At 39.5% G+C, this 26,702-nt stretch overlaps 1 protein-coding gene across 2 annotated transcripts in view; it reads right to left on the bottom strand.

Annotated features, from left to right (window-relative positions):
- The window catches only part of ncam2 (neural cell adhesion molecule 2), a 401,438-nt gene that overhangs the window by 23,572 nt on the left and 351,164 nt on the right, over positions 1–26,702 (bottom strand). For both annotated transcript variants that reach the window (XM_060929766.1, XM_060929767.1), the window contains exons 6-15: positions 25,642–25,759; positions 21,694–21,854; positions 15,142–15,287; positions 12,195–12,345; positions 10,984–11,171; positions 10,671–10,767; positions 8,939–9,112; positions 8,159–8,278; positions 5,240–5,361; positions 3,313–3,487 (exon numbers count right to left, since the gene is read on the bottom strand). In XM_060929766.1, coding sequence (XP_060785749.1) covers positions 3,313–3,487; positions 5,240–5,361; positions 8,159–8,278; positions 8,939–9,112; positions 10,671–10,767; positions 10,984–11,171; positions 12,195–12,345; positions 15,142–15,287; positions 21,694–21,854; positions 25,642–25,759 — 1,452 coding nt within the window. The remainder of the gene's footprint in view (positions 1–3,312; positions 3,488–5,239; positions 5,362–8,158; positions 8,279–8,938; positions 9,113–10,670; positions 10,768–10,983; positions 11,172–12,194; positions 12,346–15,141; positions 15,288–21,693; positions 21,855–25,641; positions 25,760–26,702) is intronic.

Here is a 26,702-nt window from a genome sequence, read left to right as displayed (position 1 = left end):
AGCCATATTCCACTTTGTGTAAAGTCAAGTGAGTGGGACAAAAAAAAAAAAATCAATTTAGTACACCAATAACACAACACATTCCTCTTAAATGAACTCTACTATTTCTCTGTATCTCTGAAATGTACATAATGATTGAACATACAGTATATCACCTACAAAAGAGATAAAAAGAGAGCAAATCATTGCAAAAAAAAAATCTAACTTGTGGTTTTACCATATACACAGTGGCTTGCATAAACCTTCATCCCTCCTTGAATTAGAATCTGTCATGAATCTACACAAAATTAATATAGTTAAAAAGTATTTATAATGAAAAATTGTGATTTCATAAGTATTTATTCATAAGTATTGCTGTGAAATCCTTAAAATATATCTTTAGGAAAAAACAGTCATAGTCAAAAAATTTTTAAGTAAGGTGTATTGCTCTATTTTGCCCCCTGGTGGAATAACAGAGACTAGGTGGTTTTGTTGTTGTTGTTTTAACTTTCAATTCAATTACAATCAAATTCATGACAACCTTTATCATAGGCCACTGGGTCCTAGGCCACTGGCCATATGTTTGACATCCCTGCGGTGTATGGTAAACAATATATGGTATTTGAAAGAAAATAAAACTCAAACCCAAAATGTCTGGAGCATTTTTTAAATTTTGCAAATCTGCAGTATTGTTCATTTTTATTGAACAAATGTTGCATTTAGACCTTACGAGAGTGATAAATATTGACACTGGTGTCTTTTTTCATTTATTATTTATTCAGTTATTATTATTGTCCCTGGTTTGTCCTAATTTATATTGTTTTATTACACATTTACACAAAGGCTATCAAATTATGCATTATTTGAAGCTGTACTTTTGATGTAAAAAAAAAAAAAGACTACAGAGAGGGAAAAAATAATTTCTGAAGCATCGTGGAAAAAAGGGCCTAAATTAACTGTGATTTTGCTGAGAGGACTCAAAACATGAGTCCTACCCCTGCGACCCGGATCAGCGGTAGAAGATGGACGGATGGATGGATGGACTCAAAACATGTTTGGTTCAACAAAAGCTAATTGAAAGAGACCCATTTTTGTGATAGTCATCTATGTGATAGCCACTGTAATGAATTTAGTGGATGTAATTTGGGTGCAATTTTGAGGTGTGAATAAAGACAAGGACTAGCTTGTTGAAAAGCACTCCTGAGTCTTTGCTTGTAATATGCATGCAAAATCAATGGGGACATTCAGTCGACCGGCCTCCTTTTTTATCAACCTTACTATGCTTCTCTGCAGTAGTGCTCAAAATACTACTGACATTTTTGGTTTCAATCAACACTACCTCTTTCACTGACAGAACTCACTGAACCGTTTCACATCATTCAAATAGCAGGAGCACAGATATTCACTATCTAGCAATTCAGAGCCACTGAATAGTTCACCAGTGCTGCTGATTTCATAACAATGAGCTCTTGAGGCGAAATGACTCAAACTTTTAATGCTTTTAAGTGTCATTAAGTGTGACCTTATGTGTGTTAAATGAGAAATATTGTTTCTGTGGGCAGAAAGTCTGACAATGATGATGACGATGATGGCTGGCTGGCTAAGTATGAGGGGGTAGAATGTAGATCCTTGCAGGCAATTACATTTAGAGGATACTTTGTGCACAAGAAAACGTATGTTTCTATAAGAATGTGTCACTAGCTAGAACATAAAACACACAGTATTCAACCTGCAGTTATAGTGAGCCTTTATACACTGTGTACATGTGATTTCATACTGATAAGCACTTTTGAATGATCATTTAATCCACTCAGGTATGTCATCAGGTACAGGTATGACTTTATACACAGTATATACACCAATTAATGATAACATTAAAACTACCTGCCTAATACTGTGTAGGTCCCCCTTGTGCCACCAAAACAGCTCTGACCAATCAACACATGGACTCCACAAGACCTCTGAAGGTGTGTTGTGGTCTCTGGCACCAAGATGATAGCAGCAGATCCTTTAAATCCTGTAAGTTATGAGGTATGGTCTCCATGGATTGGATTTGTCGAGCACATTTCACAGATGCTCAATCAGATTGAGGCTTAAGGAATTTGGAGGCCGAGACAACAATTTGAACTCTATGTTCCTCAAAACATTCTTGAACAATTTTTGTAGTGTTGCAGGGCACATTATCCTACTGAATGTGGCCACTGCCATTGGGAAATACCGTTGCCATGAAGTGGTGTACTTGGTCTGCAACAATGTTTAGGTAGGCACTATGCATCAAAGTAACATCCACGTGAATGCCAGGACCCAAGGGTTCCTAGTCGAACATTGCCCAGAGTATCACACTGCCTTCACCTACTTGCCTTCTTCCCATAGTGCATCCTGGTGCCATCTCTTCCCCAGGTAAGTGACACACACACCAGGCCATCCATATGATGTAAAAGAAAATGTGATTCATCAGACCAGGCCATGTTCTTCTATTGTTCCATGGTCCAGTTCTGATGCTCACATGCCCATTGTAGGTACTTTCGGCAATGGACAGGGGTCAGCATCGGCACTCTGACTGGTCTACAGCTATGTAGCCCCATACGCAGCAAGCTGTAATGTACTGTGTGTTCTGGGCTAGCCAGGCTAGCCTTCACTCCCCATGTGCATCAGTGAGCCTTGAAAGCCCATGACCCTGTCACTGGTTCACTGGTTGAACCACTTGGACCACTTTTGATAGGTACTAACCACTGCATACTGGGAACATGCCACAACACCTGCCGTTTTGGAGATGCTCTGACCCAGTCATCTAGCCATCACAATATGGCTGTTGTAAAAGTCACTCAGACCCTGACATTTGACACATCAACTTTGAGAACTGACTGTTCTCCATTAACCTTTCTCATCCCCAAGCTGTTTCTGTCTGCAAAACCCCTGCTCACTAAATGTTTTTCTCTTTATTGCAGCATTCTGAGTAAACTCTAGAGACTGCTGTATGAAAATCCCAGGAGATCAGCAGTTATATAAATACTGAAATCAGCCCATCTGGCCCCAACAATCATGCCATGGTCAAAATCACTGAGATCACATTTTCCCCCATTCTGATGGTTGATGTGAACATTACACGAAGCTGTTGGCCCATATCTGCTTGATTTTATGCACTGCTGCCACATGATTGGTTGATTAGATAATCAAATGACATGTACAGTACAATATGTGTACAGGTGTTCCTAATAAAGTGTTCTGTGTGTGTTTTCTTCTTCTAGATTAGTAGATATAGATATGTAAAATCAATACTTTTCACTTAGGTGAATGCCTTGTGATGAGTGTGTGCTCTGGAGGTGAATGTACCTGTAATATCCGGTTTCTGTGGCATGGAAAACTTCACAAAGGTGGGTTCAGACAAGCCTTTGACATTGCGGGCAGTGATCTCCACTTCATACCGCATGTTCCACTGGAGAGGCTGCAGCAGCACAAAGTCACTCAAACCAGGAACCACCTTGGTCATCCACTGGTCCTCTTTATCCTACACACACACACAAACTATGTATGATAGGCCAAGATCTGGGGGGGGGGGGGGGGGGGGGGGGGTTTGTTTGTTTTTTTTTTAATTAAAATTTCAGCTGCATGTTGGACTGACTCAGTGTATGGGTGAGGATGTTGTCTTTTTCATAAAACTAGTCCATCTTACTTAATTTGCTCCAGAAAACATGTCTAACTGCATCAGACACAATAGAGGAGAATTAACTGAATTGCAGATGAAAGACGTAAACTCCTGCAGCCATGTACTCTCCCTCAGAAACAATCAGTCCTCGTATCTATAATCTTACAAAGCATTCCCACGCAATCATGTGACAAATATATTCCATAAAACATTTTCCATTTATGTTGTTTATATCTGCATATATGTGCATATGTTTCTGGTATTATACTGGCTGCTGTATTGCAATAAAATGCCAGCCCACACTCTACTTCTCAAAATCATCACCCTTTTCATATTTTGACATTTTCAGACTGCCAGATCTCTTTAAAAGCTAAACGGTTGAATATGCATTTCACACGCCTGACAGGCCTCAGGCACTATGTCTCTTCATCTCCATTTCCCATGTTCTTACCTCTGCATGCACAAAACGAAGGCATGACAGAAAGGGGAGGGAGAGAGGGAGAGAGAGAGAGATGATGTGGATGCAGGACCCATGTGGGTCACAGAAGAGGGAAGGATTTGAGATGAGACTGGGTAAATTAGGAGCAACAGCAGAGATATGGTGGGAGAGAGGGACAATGCCATACATCCTCTAGGGTTCAGTGATCTGTAAACACAGATTTCTCAACAGCAGCTCCTAATCCCATAAACAAGCCAAACACCAGTATCAGAGCAACTTCCTAATGAGCACACATACAAACACAAGTACACTTACACAGACAGACAGACAGACCCCTGCTGGAATAATTAGCATTTCTTAGGGGAACAATGTCCTTATCTTAGTTTGCAAAAAATCAATGTGTTGCTGATAAGACTCTAAACATGGCTGATTGGAAATATACACTCACGACAGTGCTCTCAAGCAATGTCAGCTTTAAACAGTTTTCACATATTAGTATAATTAAGTGTGCATATTTTCATGTTTGATGGACTACTCCGTTACAGAGTTGAGTGATATGGTATCAGCTGTGTAAGGACACAGGACTTTTCTGGATCTGACAAATGATGTACTGTATGGGGATGACTGAAAGCGACAGCCACTTCTGCACCACTTTAATGACTGACAGAGAGGAACAGCTCAACTTTCAGAAAGTAATTGGAGAATAATAGAGAGTGATATGAATGATGAAGCGCATACACACCCCACCTCAAGCAATTCTACTGCAGACTGAACACTTCTAAAAACAAGGCCCCTATCTGTACTAGCGGCTCAGGCATTTCCTCATGCCTTCATTTGTTTCAATGTAGAAACACAAGAGTCTCTAAGAATCTATTTTTACAACCCACTCTTAGCTTTATGTCTGGAAGAAAAACTCACAGCTCTGACACGGTGCAACTTTAATCAGTCTTATCTAAAGCAGAAACACACAGTTGCACACAGGTTGGCTTTTATAGCAACACTGTCACACTTAATCACTAGCTGAATGACAATTTTCAAAACACATCAACTGTTGACTAAAAATGGCAACAAATTATAACTGGTTCTAAATTTGCTACATGGGTGAATAAACTCAGCAATTAATTAATAAAGTCAAGAACATATGAAAAGAAAAGCTGTGAAAGTTCATGACTCACTGTTTTGTATTTGACAATATACTCCAGGATGGGCATGCCACCATCGTCCTGTTTAACTAGGCCCAGTTTGTAGGACTTTCCCATGTCCCTCTGACCCTGCACTGATGGTGGGCTCGGTTCTCCTGTAGTACAGATAAAAATGCTTAATCCTTGGGGTTTGTTCTCTATTTAATAATAAATAATATAGATGGCTGATATCTTCAGCTTATAGCATCTGTAGTTGAATTCTTGATTCTGATTGGTCAGAAGATGTGGATTAATATTCCATAATAAAAGTAGTTCTGGCTACATGGTTTATATTTGGTGCTCATTCTAATCTGTTATTGTTTCTCTAGTAAAAATTTACACAGGGACTTTTATGGTATATGCTCCACATAAATATATATTTTTTAAAATGTATGTAATTGTTGAATCTTTCTGTGAGGAGTTTATTTAATACTTTTGTTGGAGGTCTTCAGTGGCAGTGGACCAATCAGAGGTAAAACTCTAATTTAAAATTTCCTGACACAGTGAAATATTCAGGATGAAGGTATTTGAGGTTTCTGTAACATGACAAGCTGCATGTTGCAAGTCTTATTAACTTCAAGTGAGAGAAAAGATATAGACTGATGAGGGAACAACTGGTTATACCTGCTCAAATACAACCCTGATTCCAAAAAAGTTGGGACAAAGTACAAATTGTAAATAAAAACGGAATGCAATAATTTACAAATCTCAAAAACTGATATTGTATTCACAATAGAACATAGACAACATATCAAATGTTGAAAGTGAGACATTTTGAAATTTCATGCCAAATATTGGCTCATTTGAAATTTCATGACAGCAACACATCTCAAAAAAGTTGGGACAGGGGCAATAAGAGGCTGGAAAAGTTAAAGGTACAAAAAAGGAGCAGCTGGAGGACCAAATTGCAACTCATTAGGTCAATTGGCAATAGGTCATTAACACGACTGGGTATAAAAAGAGCATCTTGGAGTGGCAGCGGCTCTCAGAAGTAAAGATGGGAAGAGGATCACCAATCCCCCTAATTCTGCGCCGACAAATAGTGGAGCAATATCAGAAAGGAGTTCGACAGTGTAAACTTGCAAAGAGTTTGAACATATCATCATCTACAGTGCATAATATCATCAAAAGATTCAGAGAATCTGGAAGAATCTCTGTGCGTAAGGGTCAAGGCCGGAAAACCATACTGGGTGCCCGTGATCTTCGGGCCCTTAGACGGCACTGCATCACATACAGGCATGCTTCTGTATTGGAAATCACAAAATGGGCTCAGGAATATTTCCAGAGAACATTATCTGTGAATGCAATTCACTGTGCCATCTGCCGTTGCCAGCTAAAACTCTATAGTTCAAAGAAGAAGCCGTATCTAAACACGATCCAGAAGCGCAGACATCTTCTCTGGGCCAAGGCTAATTTCAAATGGACTGTGGAAAAGTGGAAAACTGTTCTGTGGTCAGACGAATCAAAATTTGAAGTTCTTTATGGAAATCAGGGACGCCGTGTCATTCGGACTAAAGAGGAGAAGGATGGCCCAAGTTGTTATCAGCGCTCAGTTCAGAAGCCTGCATCTCTGATGGTATAGGGTTGCATTAGTGCGTGTGGCATGGGCAGCTTACACATCTGGAAAGACACCATCAATGCTGAAAGGTATATCCAGGTTCTAGAGCAACATATGCTCCCATCCAGACGACATCTCTTTCAGGGAAGACCTTGCATTTTCCAACATGACAATGCCAAACCACATACTGCATCAATTACAGCATCATGGCTGCGTAGAAGAAGGGTCTGGGTACTGAACTGGCCAGCCTGCAGTCCAGATCTTTCACCCATAGAAAACATTTGGCGCATCATAAAACGGAAGATACGACAAAAAAGACCTAAGACAGTTGAACAATTAGAATCCTACATTAGACAAGAATGGGTTAACATTCCTATCCCTAAACTTGAGCAACTTGTCTCCTCAGTCCCCAGACGTTTACAGAGTGTTGTAAAGAGAAAAGGGGATGTCTCACAGTGGTAAACATGGCCTTGTCCCAACTTTTTTGAGATGTGTTGCTGTCATGAAATTTAAAATCACCTAATTTTTCTCTTTAAATGATACATTTTCTCAGTTTAAACATTTGATATGTCATCTATGTTCTATTCTGAATAAAATATGGAATTTTGAAACTTCCACATCATTGCATTCTGTTTTTATTTACAATTTGTACTTTGTCCCAACTTTTTTGGAATCGGGGTTGTATAAGCAATAACATTAACTTGTTTCACAGACATTAAACCTCGCTATAAATGGACCAAAAGCATGATGCGTCAGTCTGTAATAAATACAAATTGTTAGCCCTGGCAAATTACTGTGGTGTACGAGGAATAAAACACTTCAGGACATGCTGTTATAGGAAAATAATCAACATTATAGTGGTAAAAGCACCACATCACTACGGATAATTATTTGTCTATAATTGAACACCCCATTGTGTTTTATTCCTTATTTAATTATCATCAACATCAACAATATCTCATCACATTGGCTACAAACACATGTGCGCACACATGGAGTGTATATAAGAGACTGACGGAATGTGACGGGGACTAAACTCAGTTTAACATTGAGTTTAAAAATTTGCCTTGTTACTTTATGGTTAAAATAAAGTGAAAACAAATCTTGTTTTAAAATGTACTTTTCTGGTCGGTAAATTACATAACCCTTCATGTTGGACTAACAGTAAAAAGTTACAGTAAAATGGGTATTTTTGACCCTAGCAAAACATAAGTGATAATATACCATCACTTCAATACACTGTATCAAGTTAACAAAGATTAACTGTGTGTTTTATGCAGCAGACCAGTTTCTTTGAGCTAAATAAACACATCATGCAATGAGAGCATTTGCTTTGCTGAGTGGAGTATACTTACGGATGGGCAATGTCTGAAAGCTCTCTGTGCGACTAAACTCCCCTTGGCCTTTTCCATTCACAGCTGCCACTCGGACCTCATAAGTAGTGTTGGGTTCAAGGCTAGTAAGCAGCACTATTGCTATAAGATGGAAGACAGTGAGGGAATGAGGGCAAAAGAAAAGAGAGACCAAGAGAAGAGAAAAAGCAAGAGAATGGATTTAACTGGCACTTGAGATAAATATAGATTGGAGTCCCTATATCAAAATTCCAATTTCTTTCCTCAGTCATGACCAAGGTTTGCAAGTCCAATTATTCTTTTGCTCAATCATGCCTCTTTGGCTCAACTCTTCTCAGCATTATGGATATTAGCTCTGAGCCTTTCAAGTAGTTGAGCTTGCTTATCTGGCTGTCTGATTTGTCCTTTATACTTCCCCAAGCCCTTCTGAATGTTGTGCAGGAAAAATCAATTTGTGATCCAGAAACACTGCAATCTTGGCCAACACTGAGGAAGATGATAACTCAGGCCCTCTAGGCAACTGAACCCAATCCTTCCCAATCCCTGGCTTAAGATCATTTCCCTCCTCATCAAAAAAACATCTGTGGTATTTGTGTGTTTGCAGAATCAATTTATTTATCTCTGCAAGTATAACAGAATGTATCAGAATTTTGTTACTCTGTGTTATTTATTACAGTGATGTAATAAATAACATATTTTTCATATTGTAGAGCATCACATGTCTATATACCAGTTATACATGTTATCTAGTCATGATTTTGAGAGCAACAGATAGTCACTCACTTTGTGTTCCATGAGACTTGACATCTCTCCAGTCATTTGAACTGATGTCCTTGTATCTAACCAAGTAATGACCAATAGGAACTCCACCATGAGAGTCTGGTTTCATAAACGTCACTGTAGCTGTGCGCTGGGCCACAGAGCTAAGATGCACCGAGTATGGGTTAGATGGAACATCTGAAACAGGCAGGAACAAGGAGGACATCAACAGACAATCTGACCGTAACTACATAATTACATAATCATGGCTTCTGGACAAAAAAAACAAAACAAAAACCTTGCTGACAAACACAAAACATCTTGAAAAAGCTTTTGATATACCAAATTTACACATGCAGTTAGCATTTTTTTTTTATATTATTAAAACTTTTGGAATTAGTAAAAAAAAATCTGAAACCAGGCTACCTGCACACTAGCATACCAGCATATATTCTAAACAAACATATATGCATCTGTCAGAGGGAGACGCCTAGGTTTTTAAAATTGTATAAAATCATTTGTTACAGCATGCCTAGTGAGTTATGCACAGAAGGGTGACTGAGACAAGGAAACATCAGTATAAAGTGTAGTAAGCAGATTTAGTAAGGTGCTGGACCACTATGAGCTGCCAGAACAGCTTCAATGTACAGTACCTTGGCAAAGATATTACAAATCCCTGGAACTGCATAAGCATAGAATATTTTAGCCCCTCACTGAGACTTAAGAATTAAAAAAAGGCCTTTCTAACACTGAAATCTTCACCATTTAGTTTGTATCATATCCTTTCAAAGTAATCACAATTGTAGTAAACTGTTCCACACAGAGACAGTAAAAGGTTTCATTCAGGTACGTGTGCCAGTCACAATCGCCTTTCGGATCTCTCCCTTCGTTTTCCCTTGCTGAGCATGAGGAGACATCATGAGCTGAATTACAAACACCTACCTCTATCAAGGGAGAGAAAGAGAGAGGAAGAGAGAGAGAGGGAGAAACAGGGACAAATGATGGAGAAGGAGATTATAAGTGAGAATGGTAGGAGAGAAAAATTAAATGGGTGTTAGGGAAAGTATGAGACTGAGTTTGTGAGTGTTTGTGATTTAGTGTGGTAGATGTGAATGGGAGAGATATATATGCATTTGACTAGGGAGTATTATTCAAGAATCCCAATATTCTGGCTTTTCATTTTTTCTGCTTGTGTGGCATACCACCGAGGAGAGTCTTTTAGAATTTCTGAGAAAATGCACAATGCCCTCTGCTTGTTTCCCCTGAAATACTGTGTGTGTGTGTGTGTGTGTGTGTGTGTGTGTGTGTGTGTGTGTGTGTGTGTGTGTGTTTTAAATTCACTGTGTCTATGAAGTGAATGTAATGAATCATTTCTCTTTATACCAGTAATGTCATCTATTTAAAATCAAATGTTTTCTTAAAACATTATGAATTGCTTCCTTTAAGCTAAATCTACTTAGAGGAATGAACGTTTTTTAATGAGGTGGAAACAGACATGTATCGCACATGTCTGTATCTTGACAAATGTGATGCAAGACTGAGGAATTGAGGACTACAGTGACACACTTTGATTAATAGCGATGCTTGCGATCAATATGTAAAGATCTAAAAATGTGCTCAGAGGCATTTCCATAATCACAATACAGAAGCTTAAGTCCTCCTGAGCACCCCTACAATTAAGAATTGACTACCAGATTCCACTCCTGAGACAGAGAGACAGGAACCTCTGGCTTTTGGAGAGGGTTGGTCTACTAACCTGCCTGAGCCAAGATGAACTCCTGGAACCTCATGCCAATGTTGTTTCTAGCTGTGCAGTTGTATCGGCCAAAATCCCGGTCTGACATGGGAGTGACCTGGATAAATTAGAGTGGAGTAAGAAAAACTGGTGACCCAATTTACCAGAGGCCTGAATGAATTGGATCTGAGCTGTACCTTGAAACGAATGTGCTCTGAGCAGAGAAGCAGATTAGATTAATAATCAGACTAACAATCAGAGAACAAATTACTGAGGATATCATTTACCTTCAGTAAATGGTACAATGGGTGCAGATGTGGCTGTGTGTAAATACCTCCAATAGGGATTTGCCAGGAGCACTGTGTACTCGCATGTTGGCTGTGCCCTCAGTAGGGATGGTCAGCTTGTCTCGCCGCCACAGCATAGTGGCTACGGGGTTGGACATCACCTCACAGCTGATGTTTACCGGGTTCCCCTCCCATGAGAAGAAGATGGTGTGATTGGTTTGGAACTTGGGTGCATCTGTTAAAAGATGCAAAAGTCATTAGCTAGCTGAAGCATAAAAAAGGCCTGGCTATAGACTAGCATGGAAAACAGAACTGAAATCAGTTGCCCAGAATTAATTCTGAGCAGAAACTGAAATATAAGCTAACAGTTCACTGGTATAAATAGAACCATTGGAAGAGAATAACAGACTAAGCTCTGTGACACATATGATAACCAAACATTGCATCTGGTAGCATACTTGCAGTTGGGTCTACAGGCTTGTGATCAATGTGAATATGTGACACTGTAATTTACTAAAATGACCTTCCCAAATTACACTCTTTGTCCATCATTTTCACATTCTCACTGTTTTTTTCTTTCATTATATCTTTCACTGCCTTTCTGGCAGTCATGTACACTCTCCCACTAACACACATGCTTTTTCCATAATAGAGATTGATGCTGTCTCCTATGTCACTATAGGCAGGCAACTGAATGGTTGAGTTAATGAATGCCACTGTTTGATTGTTCACTCCATTGAGCCCCATTTAGAAGACATTCCCAGCTTCTGTTAAACCACCCACCTCCCAGTGGAATTTTATTGATGGAATATAGAGACCCATCACCAACCTGTTCCTACAGTAGAGAGGAGATAGATATTCAACATTAACTATGGAGATTTTTTGTCACCTGGGTCATTTTTGAATATCTAGTAGCAATAATTCAGGATGACTGGACTTGTGTTATAATTTTAAAGATGTTTCACCACTCATCCATAAAACTGATGAAGCCCTTCAGAAAGGATGAAGCCTCAATGATTGCTGAAATGTCTTCAATCCTTCAAATGCATTATAGACTCAGTAAAAACACTCCAATTTGATCAGGGTAGCACATGGTCATTTATACAACAGCATGGGCTGGAGGAGGGATGGGAATATTTCCCAGATTCTGATCTCCTGCTGGTGTGATTAAGAGTTGTCATGTGTGTACATGTGTCTGGCATACACATTTGTAGCAGTGTGTGCTTGTGTGGGGTTTCTGTAAGTAATATACACTCACACTCAATATCCAGGAACATGCTCTTCTGATGTCCTCCAATTCTGCTGAGAGCTTCACAGTCAAAACGGCCCCAATCAGACAGGCCCACTCCCACGATGGTCAGCATGGACTCACCATGATGCCCACGCACTTCCACACGCTCGTCTGGACTCTGAAAGTACAACCACATGGCCCTTTATATTAGCTGAATATTTAACTGAGTTTGAACACTGAATATTAAACACGAAATGGTATGTAGTATCACAGAAATGGAACACACTATTTAACCACAGCATAACTACAACCCCGATTCCAAAAAAGTTGGGACAAAGTACAAATTGTAAATAAAAACGGAATGCAATAATTTACAAATCTCAAAAACTGATATTGTATTCACAATAGAACATAGACAATATATCAAATGTCGAAAGTGAGACATTTTGAAATTTCATGCCAAATATTGGCTCATTTGAAATTTCATGACAGCAACACATCTCAAAAAAGTTGGGACAGGGGCAATAAGAGGCTGGAAAAGTTAAAGGTACAAAAAAGGAACAGCTGGAGGACCAAATTGCAACTCAGGTCAATTGGCAATAGGTCATTAACATGACTGGGTATAAAAAGAGCATCTTGGAGTGGCAGCGGCTCTCAGAAGTAAAGATGGGAAGAGGATCACCAATACCCCTAATTCTGCACCGACAAAAAGTGGAGCAATATCAGAAAGGAGTTCGACAGTGTAAAATTGCAAAGAGTTTGAACATATCATCATCATCATCTACAGTTCATAATATCATCAAAAGATTCAGAGAATCTGGAAGAATCTCTGTGCGTAAGGGTCAAGGCCGGAAAACCATACTGGGTGCCCGTGATCTTCGGGCCCTTAGATGGCACTGCATCACATACAGGCATGCTTCTGTATTGGAAATCACAAAATGGGCTCAGGAATATTTCCAGAGAACATTATCTGTGAACACAATTCACCGTGCCATCCACCGTTGCCAGCTAAAACTCTATAGTTCAAAGAAGAAGCCGTATCTAAACATGATCCAGAAGCGCAGACGTCTTCTCTGGGCCAAGGCTCATTTAAAATGGACTGTAGCAAAGTGGAAAACTGTTCTGTGGTCAGACGAATCAAAATTTGAAGTTCTTTATGGAAATTAGGGACGCCGTGTCATTCGGACTATAGAGGAGAAGGACGACCCAAGTTATCAGCACTCAGTTCAGAAGCCTGCATCTCTGATGGTATAGGGTTGCCTTAGTGCGTGTGGCATGGGCAGCTTACACATCTGGAAAGACACCATCAATGCTGAAAGGTATATCCAGGCTCTAGAGCAACATATGCTCCCATCCAGACGACGTCTCTTTCAGGGAAAACCTTGCATTTTCCAACATGACAATGCCAAACCACATACTGCATCAATTACAACATCATGGCTGCGTAGAAGAAGGGTCCGTGTACTGAACTGGCCAGCCTGCAGTCCAGATCTTTCACCCATAGAAAACATTTGGTGCATCATAAAACGGAAGATACGACAAAAAAGACCTAAGACAGTTGAGCAACTAGAATCCTACATTAGACAAGAATGGGTTAACATTCCTATCCCTAAACTTGAGCAGCTTGTCTCCTCAGTCTCCAGACGTTTACAGACTGTTGTAAAGAGAAAAGGGGATGTCTCACAGTGGTAAACATGGCCTTGTCCCAACTTTTTTGAGATGTGTTGTTGTCATGAACTTTAAAATCACCTATTTTTTCTCTTTAAATGATACATTTTCTCAGTTTAAACATTTGATATGTCATCTATGTTCTATTCTGAATAAAATACGGAATTTTGAAACTTCCACATCATTGCATTCCGTTTCTATTTACAATTTGTACTTTGTCCCAACTTTTTTGGAATCGGGGTTGTAAGTGTTTATTAAAATAAATAAATAAATAAATAAATAGGGTAAAATATTATAATAATGTGCTGTTATATTATTTTGAGTGCAATACAAGTCAAATATTATTTACAAATCATTGTTTTCAGTTTTAATTTCAATTTCAACATACTGTCCCAACTTCTTCTGATTTGAGGTTGTAGAATTAAGAAGAGGACAGTGCATTCCTGCCTTGTTACAGTAGCTCTCCAGTAGTTCTTCTGCTCCTAACTGCATTATTTCTACACTGTGAATTTTGTTATACTAATGCTGAGTAACTGGAGGTGCTCTTTCTTTGCTACATATCCCTCCTTGATTACTCTTTACCTTTCCCATCAGACAGGGCATTGAAATTGCTCTAGCAGTTCCTGCTAGATTAAGCATGGTGACAGGGTCTTTCATAAAGCTCCTGTCAAAGATCCACAGACTGCTTCACTGAAGAGCAACTCCATTTACCTCCATTGTTGCTGCCTAACAACTATGCTTTCATGGTATTCTAATGCTCTTTGACAGCTCCTCTTCTTTTCATGTTACTGGACTGGGCGTCTCTGGGCGTTGAATTAACTATTGTGCAGCATGCATTTTTATTCAGTGCAGGCACATAACATGGAGGAAGAAACTAAACTTTATCTCACAGAGTGCCATGCAGAACTGGTGGCCTCTTAAGGGCATACTAGCTTTTGAACTGAAACAGACCATGGTTGGTAGATTTCAAATACTGAAGCTCAGCAGACAATGAGTGCATCAATCAATTGCCATGCTTTCTCATCAAATTGAAAGGAACAGAATTTGTGGAACATTGGAGAGCTATATTTAAATATGCACAGGCACTGGGTGGGTACACAGCAAACATATTCTGATGCAATGAATACATCCTGATTACTCATGTTTGTATTTCACATATTTATATAAGGGTAGCTTACGGTACATCAGTTCTCTGATCTCTCAGGTCTCATTATAGAAACACATCACATTGCAGTGCTTATTTAAGACCAATTACTGCTTACCAAGTAGCAGGTCCAGCTGTACCTGTATCTGTCTAAAGTTGTACCTTTTGTCCATAGGAGAAGCTCTGTCCATCTTTGGCTCTCCTCCAGGAGATCTCAGGCAGGGGTTCACCCTCAGCTTTACATGAGATCATAGCAGCACTGCCCTCCACGGCTGTCACGTTCCTCAGCTTCGTGATGTGTGGTTGGACTATAAGCAGAGTAAAACAGACCATCCATAATGTATAGTGTAAAAACAGAAATATTTACACAAAAATAAGCCATCAAAATGTTAGAAAAAATATGTATGATACTGCTAAAATATAGACAATTGGTTGTCAATTGGAATGCAGGCACTATGCATGCTTGAATACACGTGCACACAAGCACAATTATTTATATAACTATAACTATATATTACTTATATAACTATATGTTACTTATATTACCATAACTATATATTTTGTGATGATTTGCATTTTTGTATGGGACTGATGATCTATAGAGAAGCACCTTCTTGCTCCAGGTGAAAATGGTGGAAAAGAGAAGCTGCGCTGCTGCACTTACCTCAATAAATATACATAAGAGATTTTGTCCCATGGGTCACATATAAATATCATAAAATAATCTGACACAGATTTATTTCTGTGATCCTTGACAGTGCATTAGTACATATGAAAGGAGTCCCACTGAGCAGTTCTGTGTTTAATATGTCTCCTGACATATTTAAAATTAATTACTCCAACAAAGCAATCCTGCTGTTGACATTACAAAGATAAATCACTGAAACTGTATATGTTTGCAATTTAGACATGGTTCATTAATGTTTAAAACTAATTACATGATGAGATAAGAAAAATAATGTCTGAAGACAAATGTTTCTGGCAGTACCAAATAGAAAGAAAACTGTAACTCGAAGCTCTTTGAGGGAAAGGAGTCATATAAGTACAACAGAACTCATGAGCTTATTTGATGCTTGTATATTTCAGGACAGTTCTATGAGACCAGATAGAGACTTTATTTGAATGAGATATATGCCTTATTAATATGGAAAAGTGATACAGATGAGACATATGGTAAATTAAAACTACGTTTCCCATAACCCTTTGCACACTAACCTCCCATGCAATAACTAGGCATCATTGAAATGAACCTTCTGAAGAATGTCCTTTGCTTGCACACTGAAAAGATTCTGATGACTACAGAATAAATCTCCATACATTTACATGAGCTGACAAGGTGCTATCTGAATAATCGGAGAGGATGCTGGCAGCTTCATGAAAATATAAATTGAAATTCTTGGCCATAAACAGTGTGTCACCCATTTTCTTAAATTATTTTATGAACTTGTTTATGGAAGGAAGACTGGAGGACTGGACATGGGAGGCTGACTGCAAAAAGAAGAAAATAAAAATTGTCTCATCCCTCTTTTACTAGCAGCATCTTCTCTATAAATTCTCTGGACCCAGCCATACTTATTATTATTATTATTATTATTATTATTATATTTTTTTTACATATTACCTGTATTGTGTTATATACACGTGTTATATTGCACATTTAAGTACACAGTCACATGCACCAGCCAAACAAAGCTCTATCATAGCCTAACTATCAACTGTTAAGAAACATTAAGGGTTGCACATAGTTTCAATGTAGCTTGAAGTTATAGCTTTAAAATTTAAACCAAAACCCTAATAGGTGCAACATTCACTGCAAATAAAACAAGCTATTCTTTTCAAATAGTTTAAACAATGCTGATATGCGCAGAGTAAGAAGAGTATTTCGGTCTATAAATCCATTTTGTTTTCTTTGTATTTTCTTAGGATTTCTTCATGTAGATAGGGATGAGATATTACACTGGACACCCAATCTTCACAGAAATACAGTTTCTGTAATGGAACATGCAAACAGGAGAGATTAAGGCTATGTTTATATCAGCCAGTGTAGCAAGCTATTTCCTCAGGCAGCAAAATGTCATCAAACAGAGATATTGACATAATATTTTAAAGTTTACCATAAATGTAATATTAGATTGTTGTTTGGTGTATTCAGATGCAGATTAAGTTTGTAAGCATTAGTTATTTGTCGCTGTCATGGCTTGCTACTAAAATGCTGTTAAATTTGTTGCACCAGAGCCCAAGGAGCAGAATTTATATTTATATTTAGGCTACCTCATTTGGCTAAGCAGAACACAGCAAGCACATACTGTAACAGTATCGAATAGAAATACAAGAGATGGATAAATTGAGCCACCATTTTATTGTTACCACAATAATTTTTGATTTTTCCCATTTATCTAGGGTTAACATATAATTCAATTGGAGTAAATATATTACACTAAAAAAACGACAGACATTAACGTGACATCTCAACATGTCATGGTCATGTAGTATTTCCTGTCAGAATGTTTCTGATTTGCTGGTATTGGAGAAATATGCCACTCTCTGTGACAATGATCACTTTATGCACTACTAATTATGATGTACCTTAACTGTCTGTGGTGAAACTGAAATTTAGCACCACTGAAACTAACTATGCTCAGTGGTTGGCTGACATGCTGACTTACGATTGTACTTTTGTTGAACGAGCTTCTCATATGAAAGATCGTCTTGACATTTAACTGATGTGAGGTTTTCCAACCATATTTCTTTTCATTCTTTAAAACTTAAATTCATGCAGCATTATGTCTATTTGCAAATGCTTGAGATTATACTGATATATTAAAGACATACCACACACTTAAAAGTAGACTGCCTTTCAGAGTTTTTAAGTGTAGGTCATAAAAAGAATTTTCCCTGACACCCAATTATTTTTGTTTAGTGAGCCGAAAGCTACTGAATGTGAATCATAGACTTCCAATTTTATTAATTTTTTCATAGAACAATTAATGACTTTAGGGCCACATGGCCCTAAATTCTCAGTTAATGTTTCCTGCTTCACCATGACCCAATTCAAGATACTACATCATGCATCACATGGTGGGCTTTCACTGTTCGCGCAAGGCGTTGTGGGATACAAATTTGAAACAGGAGAGAAAAATGGAGGACGTGTGTGTGAATGAAACGTGAAAGACCGACTACAGTAACGGAAAGCGAGAAGAAAAGATGTTATGTTGCGAAGGAAAGGAAATCCAGGACCAAACTAATAAATATCGCCGGTCAGCGAGCACCTCGGTGTGATCAGCTGTTCGTTTATGGCCCTTTTCCACTACCCTTTTTCAGCTCACTTCAGCTCGCTTCAGCTCACTTCAGCCCGACACGGCTCGCGTTTCGACTACCAAAAACCAGCACGACTCAGCTCGTTTCAGCCCTGCTTAGCCCCTAAAACTCGCACCGTTTTGGAGTGGGGCTGAAGCGAGCCAAACTGTGCCGAGTGAGGTTGGGGGCGTGAGCAGACACTCCCCTGTGCACTGATTGGTGAGGAGGAGTGTCCTCACATGCCCACACACGCCCCGCGAGCGCGCTGGGATCTGTAAACACCGTAAACCCGGAAGAAGAATAATTACGAATTACGAGAATTTCTGAAGCCTTATGCGCCTCGCCTCATCTATACGCTCTTGCCAGTATCTGTTGGCGTTGTCGGTGACAACAAGCCACAGCACCAAGACCAGCAACACTAACGACTCCATGTCCTCCATGTTTATTGTTTACTATTCGGGTCGTGAGACTACTGCTTAAAAGATCACTGAATCAGTGACATACAGAGCATCGTGAACGAGTTCGCGGAGCGCAAGACTCGTCGTATGCCCTTCAAATAATGCGCGCAGTAGGCTATTGATGTTTTATTATGAGCCATGTACAGTATGTCGCCTAATGTCTTTTTGTTTCTGAGTTACATGTTCGTTTGAAGGACTTAATGTACAAAATAACATAGTTGCACCCCGTAGTGTTGAAATTGGTAAACACAGTGCATTCAGTGAGGTTTGCACCGCCCTCCTTTTATTTCTGACTCTTCCTGTCACCGTTGCAACCTCTGAGCGCTCATTCGTATGCCCTTCAAATAATGTGCACAGTATAGGCTATTGATGTTTTATTATGAGCCATGTACAGTATCCTAATGTTTTTTGTTTCTGAGTTACATGTTCGTTTGAAGGACTTGATGTACTAAATAACATAGGTGCACCCGGTAGTGTTGAAATTGGTAAACACCGCAGTTGCGGACATTTTGTAGCCTAAAATGATGTTATGATAAGCTTTAATAAAGGGCCCGGTCATTTGCCCCGCCCCCGGCCCGGCTCTGACTTGTTCCGCCACTGTCACTGATGTCACTGTTTGCGCTGCTTAACGACATCACGTGACGTCCACCCACTTTCGCTAACTCCACCCAATGTGTCCACCCACTTCCAGCCAGCACGGTTCAGCGCGGTTGTAGTCGAAATGCAACTCCAACAGCCCCACTCAGCTCGACTCAGCTCGACTCGGCACGGCACGGCTCAGCCGCGTTTGTAGTGGAAAAGCGGCATTAGTGACAAAATTATGTAACTGTCAGTGTATGGTCAAGGTAAACCTGTAGATGGCAGTAATGCAACACTGTTGATACCAGCTGCCGTAAAACCCCGAAGAAGAAGAAGAAGAAGAGGAAGGTAAACCTGCGTATGTGCACACGGACTTCCTCTGTCTGCTTGACTGCATGAAGCGAGCGATTTCATGCACATTTGCTAGGGAATCCCCTCAAATTAAATAACTTCCCAGCTACAGAATGGCCTGATATTTTGTGAGGTATTACAAAAATAAACATATATCACAATGATCAAATTTCAGAGAGAACTAAATGCCACCAATTTTATTAAATCGAAAGGTCGTCTCACTTTAAATGTGTTTTTGACCTGTACATTAAATGATATAACTGCACCGTGATGAAATACATCAATAGATGGGGGTGAAAATGGCTCAAAACACCATCTACTGTTTAAAATCATCCTGAAACTTGCAAGGCCAATGCTGACGTAGGTTCAACAATTTGGCACTTCTTTATTTCATAAAATATTCATAAAAAATGAATGTTAATGCCTCCTAACCAGACCTTTGTCAGCTTTTGCCCTTGAGTGGGATTCTGTGAAATAGCACTCATTTTCAAATATTGGCTGACCAAGACTCACTGAGTAATTCGTGCCTCACACATCCAACCCCCCCCAGCGCCCCCCAACCCTTTGCCCACTGTTTAGCATTTTTCAAAATCATGCAGTGGGTGGAGTTAGACTTAAAGCTGGGTGAAGTTACACTTTTATAAACTGGACACACCTTCGAATTCAGTGGGTTTTTTTTATTTTTATTAATTAAAAGACACTTCAGGTCTTAAAGTAATGATGGATTGTCATTTCTCTTTCCTTAGTTGAGCGGTTCTTGACAGAATATGGATTAATAGAGTTGTTGAAAAGGAGTATTTACAATTTTTTATATTTGAACTCAATATTTATTTCATATTTATAATCTCAAACACATTAAGAAGGCAAGAAATTCCTCTAAGTAACTTTTGACGAGGCACCTGTTAATCAAAAAGCATTCCAGGTGACTACCTCATCAAGCTGGTTAAGATAATGCCAATAGTGTGTAAAGCGTCATCAAGGTAAATGCTGGCTATTTTGAAGAATCTAAAATATGAAACATATTTTGTGTTTTAACACTGTTTTTGGTTTACCACATACAGTAATTCCATATACACTCACCAGCCACTTTATTAGGTACACCCATATACCTGCTGTTTTATGCAGTTATCTCATCAGCCAGTCCCTTGACAGCAGCACAATGCATAAAATCATGCAGCTACAAAGCAAGAGTTTCAGTTAATGTTCACTTCAAACATCAGAATGGGAAAAATTGTGATCTCTGTGACTTTCACTGTGGCATAGCGACAGTTCTGTGGGTGGAAATGCCTTGTTGATAAGAGAGGTCAGAGGAAAATGGTCAGATTGGTTTGAGCTGCCAGGAAGGATATAGCAACTCAAATAATCACTCTTTACAATCGTGGTGAGCAGAAAAGCATTTCAGCATATAACAACAGAAGACCACATTGGGTTCCACTCCTGCCAGCCAAGAACAGGGATCTTAGAATCAAGAACAAGTTCCTATTAAAGTAGCCAGTGAGTGTATGTCCCATATTTTATTTAATAGTTTTGATGACGGGTGGCACGGTGGTGTAGTGGTTAGCGCTGTCGCCTCACAGCAAGAAGGTCCGGGTTCGAGCCCCGTGGCCGGCGAGGGCCTTTCTGTGCGGAGTTTGCATGTTCTCCCCGTGTCCGCGTGGATTTCCTCCAGGTGCTCCGGTTTCCCCCACAGTCCAAAGACATGCAGGTTAGGTTAACTGGTGACTCTAAATTGACTGTAGGTGTGAATGGTTGTCTGTGTCTATGTGTCAGCCCTGTGATGACCTGGCGACTTGTCCAGGGTCTACCCCGCCTTTCGCCCGTAGTCAGCTGGGATAGGCTCCAACTTGCCTGCGACCCTGTAGGACAGGATAAAGCGGCTAGAGATAATGAGATGAGATGAGTTTTGATGACTTCAGTATTGTTCTACAATGTAGAAAATAGTCAAAATACAGAAAAAAAACCCATGAACGAGTAGGTGTGTTCAAACTTTTGACTGGTTCTGTATGTAAGTGGGAAAAAAGTTACTCACCGAATATTTTGAGAAAAATCTCCCGCTGCACATCACCAGCCTTGTTGGAAGCCTTGCAGGTGTAGGAGCCGCCATCATCCTGCTTAATGTTGCGAACAGTGAGTGTGGTACCATGGACTCGCAATGCATACTGCTCTGACTCCTGGAGTTCAACTCCCTTCCTACAGACATAACAGGGCAAACACATCTCAGCCTGCTACAGAAGCATTACTGCTCAAAATGCAAAAAGCACAAACAAAAACATAACAGAAAATAAATATAGAGCTGCAAGGATAAATAATAAGTAGCACAAGTATAGTGGTGCTTGAAAGTTTGTGAACCCTTTAGAATCTTCTATATTTCTGCATAAATATGACCTCAAACATCATCAGATTTTCACACAAGTCCTACAAGTAGATAAAGAGAACCCAGTTAAACCAATGAGACAAAAATATTATACTTGGTCATTTATTTATTGAGGAAAATGATCCAATATTACATATCTGTGAATATCAAAAGTATGTGAACCTCGAGGATTAGCAGTTAATTTAAAGGTGAAATTAGAGTCAGGTGTTTTCAATCAGCGGGATGACAATCAGGTGTGAGTGGGCACCCTGTTTTATTTAAAGAACAGGAATCTATCAAAGTCTGATCTTCACAATGCATGTTTGTGGAAGTGCATCATGGCACGAACAAAGGAGATTTCTGAGGACCTCAGAAAAAGCGTTGTTGATGCTCATCAGGCTAGAAAAGGTTACAAAACCATCTCTAAAGAGTTTGGACTCCACCAATCCACAGTCAGACAGATTGTGTACAAATGGAAGAAATTCAAGACCATTGTTACCCTCCCCAGGAGTGGTCAACCAACAAAGATCACTCCAAGAGCAAGGCGTGTAATAGTCAGCAAGGTCACAAAGGACCCCAGGGTAACTTCTAAGCAACTGAAGGTCTCTCTCATATTGCCTAATGTTCATGAGTCCACCATCAGGAGAACATTGAACAACAATGGTGTGCATGGCAGGGTTGCAAGGAGAAAGCCACTGCTCTCCAAAAAGAACATTGCTGCTCATCTGCAGTTTGCTAAAGATCACGTGGACAGGCCAGAAGGGTATTGGAAAAATGTTTTGTGGACGGATGAGACTAAAATAGAACTTTTTGGTTTCAACGAGAAGCGTTATGTTTGGAGAAAGGAAAACACTGCATTCCAGCATAAGAACCTTATCCCATCTGTGAAACATGGTGGTGATAGTATCATGGTTTGGGCCTGTTTTGCTGCATCTGGGCCAGGACAACTTGCCATCATTGATGGAACAATGAATTCTGAATTATACCAGCAAATTCTAAAGGAAAATGTCAGGACATCTGTCCATGAACTGAATCTCACGAGAAGGTGGGTCATGTAGCAAGACAATGACCCTAAGCACACAAGTCATTCTACCAAAGAATGGTTAAAGAAGAATAAAGTTAATGTTTTGGAATGGCCAAGTCAAAGTCCTGACCTTAATCCAATCTAAATGTTGTGGAAGGACCTGAAGCGAGCAGTTCATGTGAGGAAACCCACGAACATCCCAGAGTTGAAGCTGTTCTGTATGGAGGAATGGGCTAAAATTCCTCCAAGCCAGTGTCCAGGACTGATCAACAGTTACCGGAAATGTTGTAATTAAAATGATAGTGTCCACACAATTTAATTATATCTCTATGATGATACCAGTGCAGATTTCTAATGCCATTTTCAAGCAATATAACAAATTAATCACTGAGTTTTTGTGGAATGGGAAAAAGCCTAGAATTAAGCTTCAAAAACTGTTTGCCTCACAGGATATTGGTGGATTGGCCCTTCCAAACATGGAATTATATAATATTGCCTTTGAGATGAATAAGTTGGCAAAGCATTGGGGTATAGGTGATCCCAAGCCTGGGTGGGTCAAAATTGAAGAAGGGCTTGTGTACTCATCTGGTGTGGTAGAATTTATGTCACAGAAAACTCAGGTAGGAGAGGCTAATTTAATTCTGAATCATTTACGATGGGCATGGGCAAGGGTGCATAAAATGTTGGGGATTTCACAATATAAGCAAAGCTACTCTTCTATATGGAATAACCCTTCCATTTGTATAGGTAAAAAGGTATTCTTATGGCCAACTTGGATGGGAAAGGCCTTTCTGTGTGGAGTTTGCATGCTGTCTGTGTGGGTTTCCACCGGGTGCTCCGGTTTCCCCCAAAAGCATGCACATTAGGCTAATTGGTGGCTCCAAATTGACCGTAGGTGTGAATGGTTGTCTGTGTCTATGTGTCAGTCCTGCGATGACCTGGCAACTTGTCCAGGGTGTACCCCGCCTCTCGTCCATAGTCAGCTGGGATAGGCTCCAGCTTGCCTGCGACCCTGTAGAACAGGATAAGTGGCTACAGATAATGGATGGATGGATCATTTTCCTCAATAAATAAATGACCAAGTATAATATTTTTGTCTCATTGGTTTAACTGGGTTCTCTTTATCTACTTTTAGGACTTGTGTGAAAATCTGATGATGTTTTAGGTCATAGTTATGCAGAAATATAGAAAATTCTAAAGGGTTCACAAACTTTCAAGCACCACTGTGAAAACAGAAAAACGCAGATGAAACAAAGTATCTTACAAAATATCAGTTTTATTCAATCACTTCTTTGCACACTGGAAAAAAATTGAGCATATACGGTAACTCAAGTTCCATAGATAAAGGTGTGCAGTGGCAATTGAACAGTTAACTAATTTTAATGTTTTTGGAAGCAATCATAGCAAGGGTTTAGACTATGATAATGCTCGGTTTGAATTAAGTAGAAATTAAATCTGTTTAAAGCAGAGGGGCATATGTGGCAAAAGAAAATTAAGAAGAAGAATACAGCGAGAATATAGAGTCATACATCATACACACATTGGTCATGTGTGGCAACAGTGCTGCTATAGCATTATATGATACTGCACTGTGAATGGTATGATATGTATATGACTGAACTAGTCATGATGAGCCATAGATTAGGCAGTCACATCCTACATCCTGTTTTTATAAATTTCAAGAATGACATGCATGTCATATCTGAGGGATTAATGTAAAACAGTGCATTGATGGTAATAATATGGCCTGAGTCTTGAAGAAAATGAAAAGAAGCAACTCAAACTGCATGACAAAAGCAAATTACTCACTCTTTATTCAACTCCCAATTATAAAGAAGAATAAATAGATGAATATAACTTGAAATACAATTAAAATGCAAGTTTCAGCAGCTGTACTTTAATTAGCGGTGGTGTCTCAGTGTCTCCTTTAGCGTTTGGTTAGACTCATTCATAAAAGGTCAGCATACACCAGTTTTTGGCACCAATCGGACTCATCACCTTCTCTTGCCAATCTCAATAGAAGTAATTACAGTGATTGAGAGCCTGTAATCAACACATTGGGTTGCCTGTCACTCACAGCCCAAACATTAGAGGTGAAAAGTGTCCACTCAAGATCACTCAAAATGTGTCATTATGGACCTTTGTGACTCCTCAATTCTTTTCTCAGACTTCCTGTAGTGCTATTATATGGCAAAACCTTCACCACTTGAGAGAAAAATATGTTTTAAAGCACAAAAACCTTTTATTGGAAATCCAAACGTTTCATTTTGGGTTGTAATAGAACAGAACATTTTGAATAACAGTGTTTTTTAAGAGAGGCCACTCTTATTCTGTTCACAGAGTATGAGAAAGGGTTCAAGTGAGGGTTAAGTAAGGTAAGGTAAAGGTAAGGGTAAGGTAACCCGTGTCATTCCTCGGTTAGTTTTCACTATCTGTTTTTTTAAGCCACAGACCTAAAATCCACATGAATCAGGTACATTTGACAGGTGTCCTGCACATCATCACTGTTTACTGTTTATTATAAATACAATACTAAATTCACAATTTACATCGTGTTGAACGAAATAACTAGGTGTGTGTCAGGATGCAGTGAATTATACCTGTGCCAGGTAATATCAGGTTCAGGAGAGCCATAAGCCCTGCAGGTGAATGTCACGGATTCACCATAGTCAGCTGTTGCATTGAAGAACTGCTGTGGTACGGACAACACTGGAGGAACTGTTGGGGAAAGAACCCAGTTTGCTATTAAATAAAATAGTACCTGTTATTCCTGACAAACTTATTTACTACTGTAAATGTATGATTATTTTGTATTTTTTTCTTGTAATGTACAGTGCCCTTGGGCACCATGAGCACATCTAAAAATGTTGTTATTATTATTATTATTATTATTATTATAAATACTGACAGTGATTCCTCTAAATTAAATTATAATTCCTAAAAATCCAGCATTGAATTCACACCAGATGCACATGTAAAACAGCTGCCTCCTCACGTCATCATATTCCATGTATGCCTTATCAGCCTTGACGTGACTGCACTTTAAAATAATATTGATAGGATAAACAAACAAAAGCACTTTCCGGTTTTAAATCGGTACTTCCTATCCAGTTCAGTTTATTATATTGTGAAAGGTTAATGAGAAGAACAAAAAGTCAAGTGGTTGGTCAGCCAGATGACCTAAGGGAATCTACACTGGCATTCTGATAAATTAGCTACATGTTCAATTATTCACAGTGATCTGTGCAGAAGCAACTCTTAAAATAATTTAAGCACAAGAGTTCTCTTCTGGCGGCACGGTGGTGTAGTGGTTAGCGCTGTCACCTCACAGCAAGAAGGTCCTGGGTTCGAGCCCCATGGCCGGCGAGGGCCTTTCTGTGTGGAGTTTGCATGTTGTCCGCGTGGGTTTCCTCCGGGTGCTCCGGTTTCCCCCACAGTCCAAAGACATGCAGGTTAGGTTAACTGGTGACTCTAAATTGACCGTAGGTGTGAATGTGAGTGTGAATGGTTGTCTGTGTCTATGTGTCAGCCCTGTGATGACCTGGCGACTTGTCCAGGGTGTACCCCGCCTTTCACCCGTAGTCAGCTGGGATAGGCTCCAGCTTGCCTGCGACCCTGTAGAAGGATAAAGCGGCTAGAGATAATGAGATGAGTTCTCTTC

Source organism: Neoarius graeffei, chromosome 9, assembly GCF_027579695.1.
Source record: "Neoarius graeffei isolate fNeoGra1 chromosome 9, fNeoGra1.pri, whole genome shotgun sequence".
In the NCBI taxonomy this organism is placed as follows: domain Eukaryota; kingdom Metazoa; phylum Chordata; class Actinopteri; order Siluriformes; family Ariidae; genus Neoarius; species Neoarius graeffei.
Note: the sequence above shows the minus strand (reverse complement) of the source record. Positions and strands in the feature narration are given on the sequence as shown.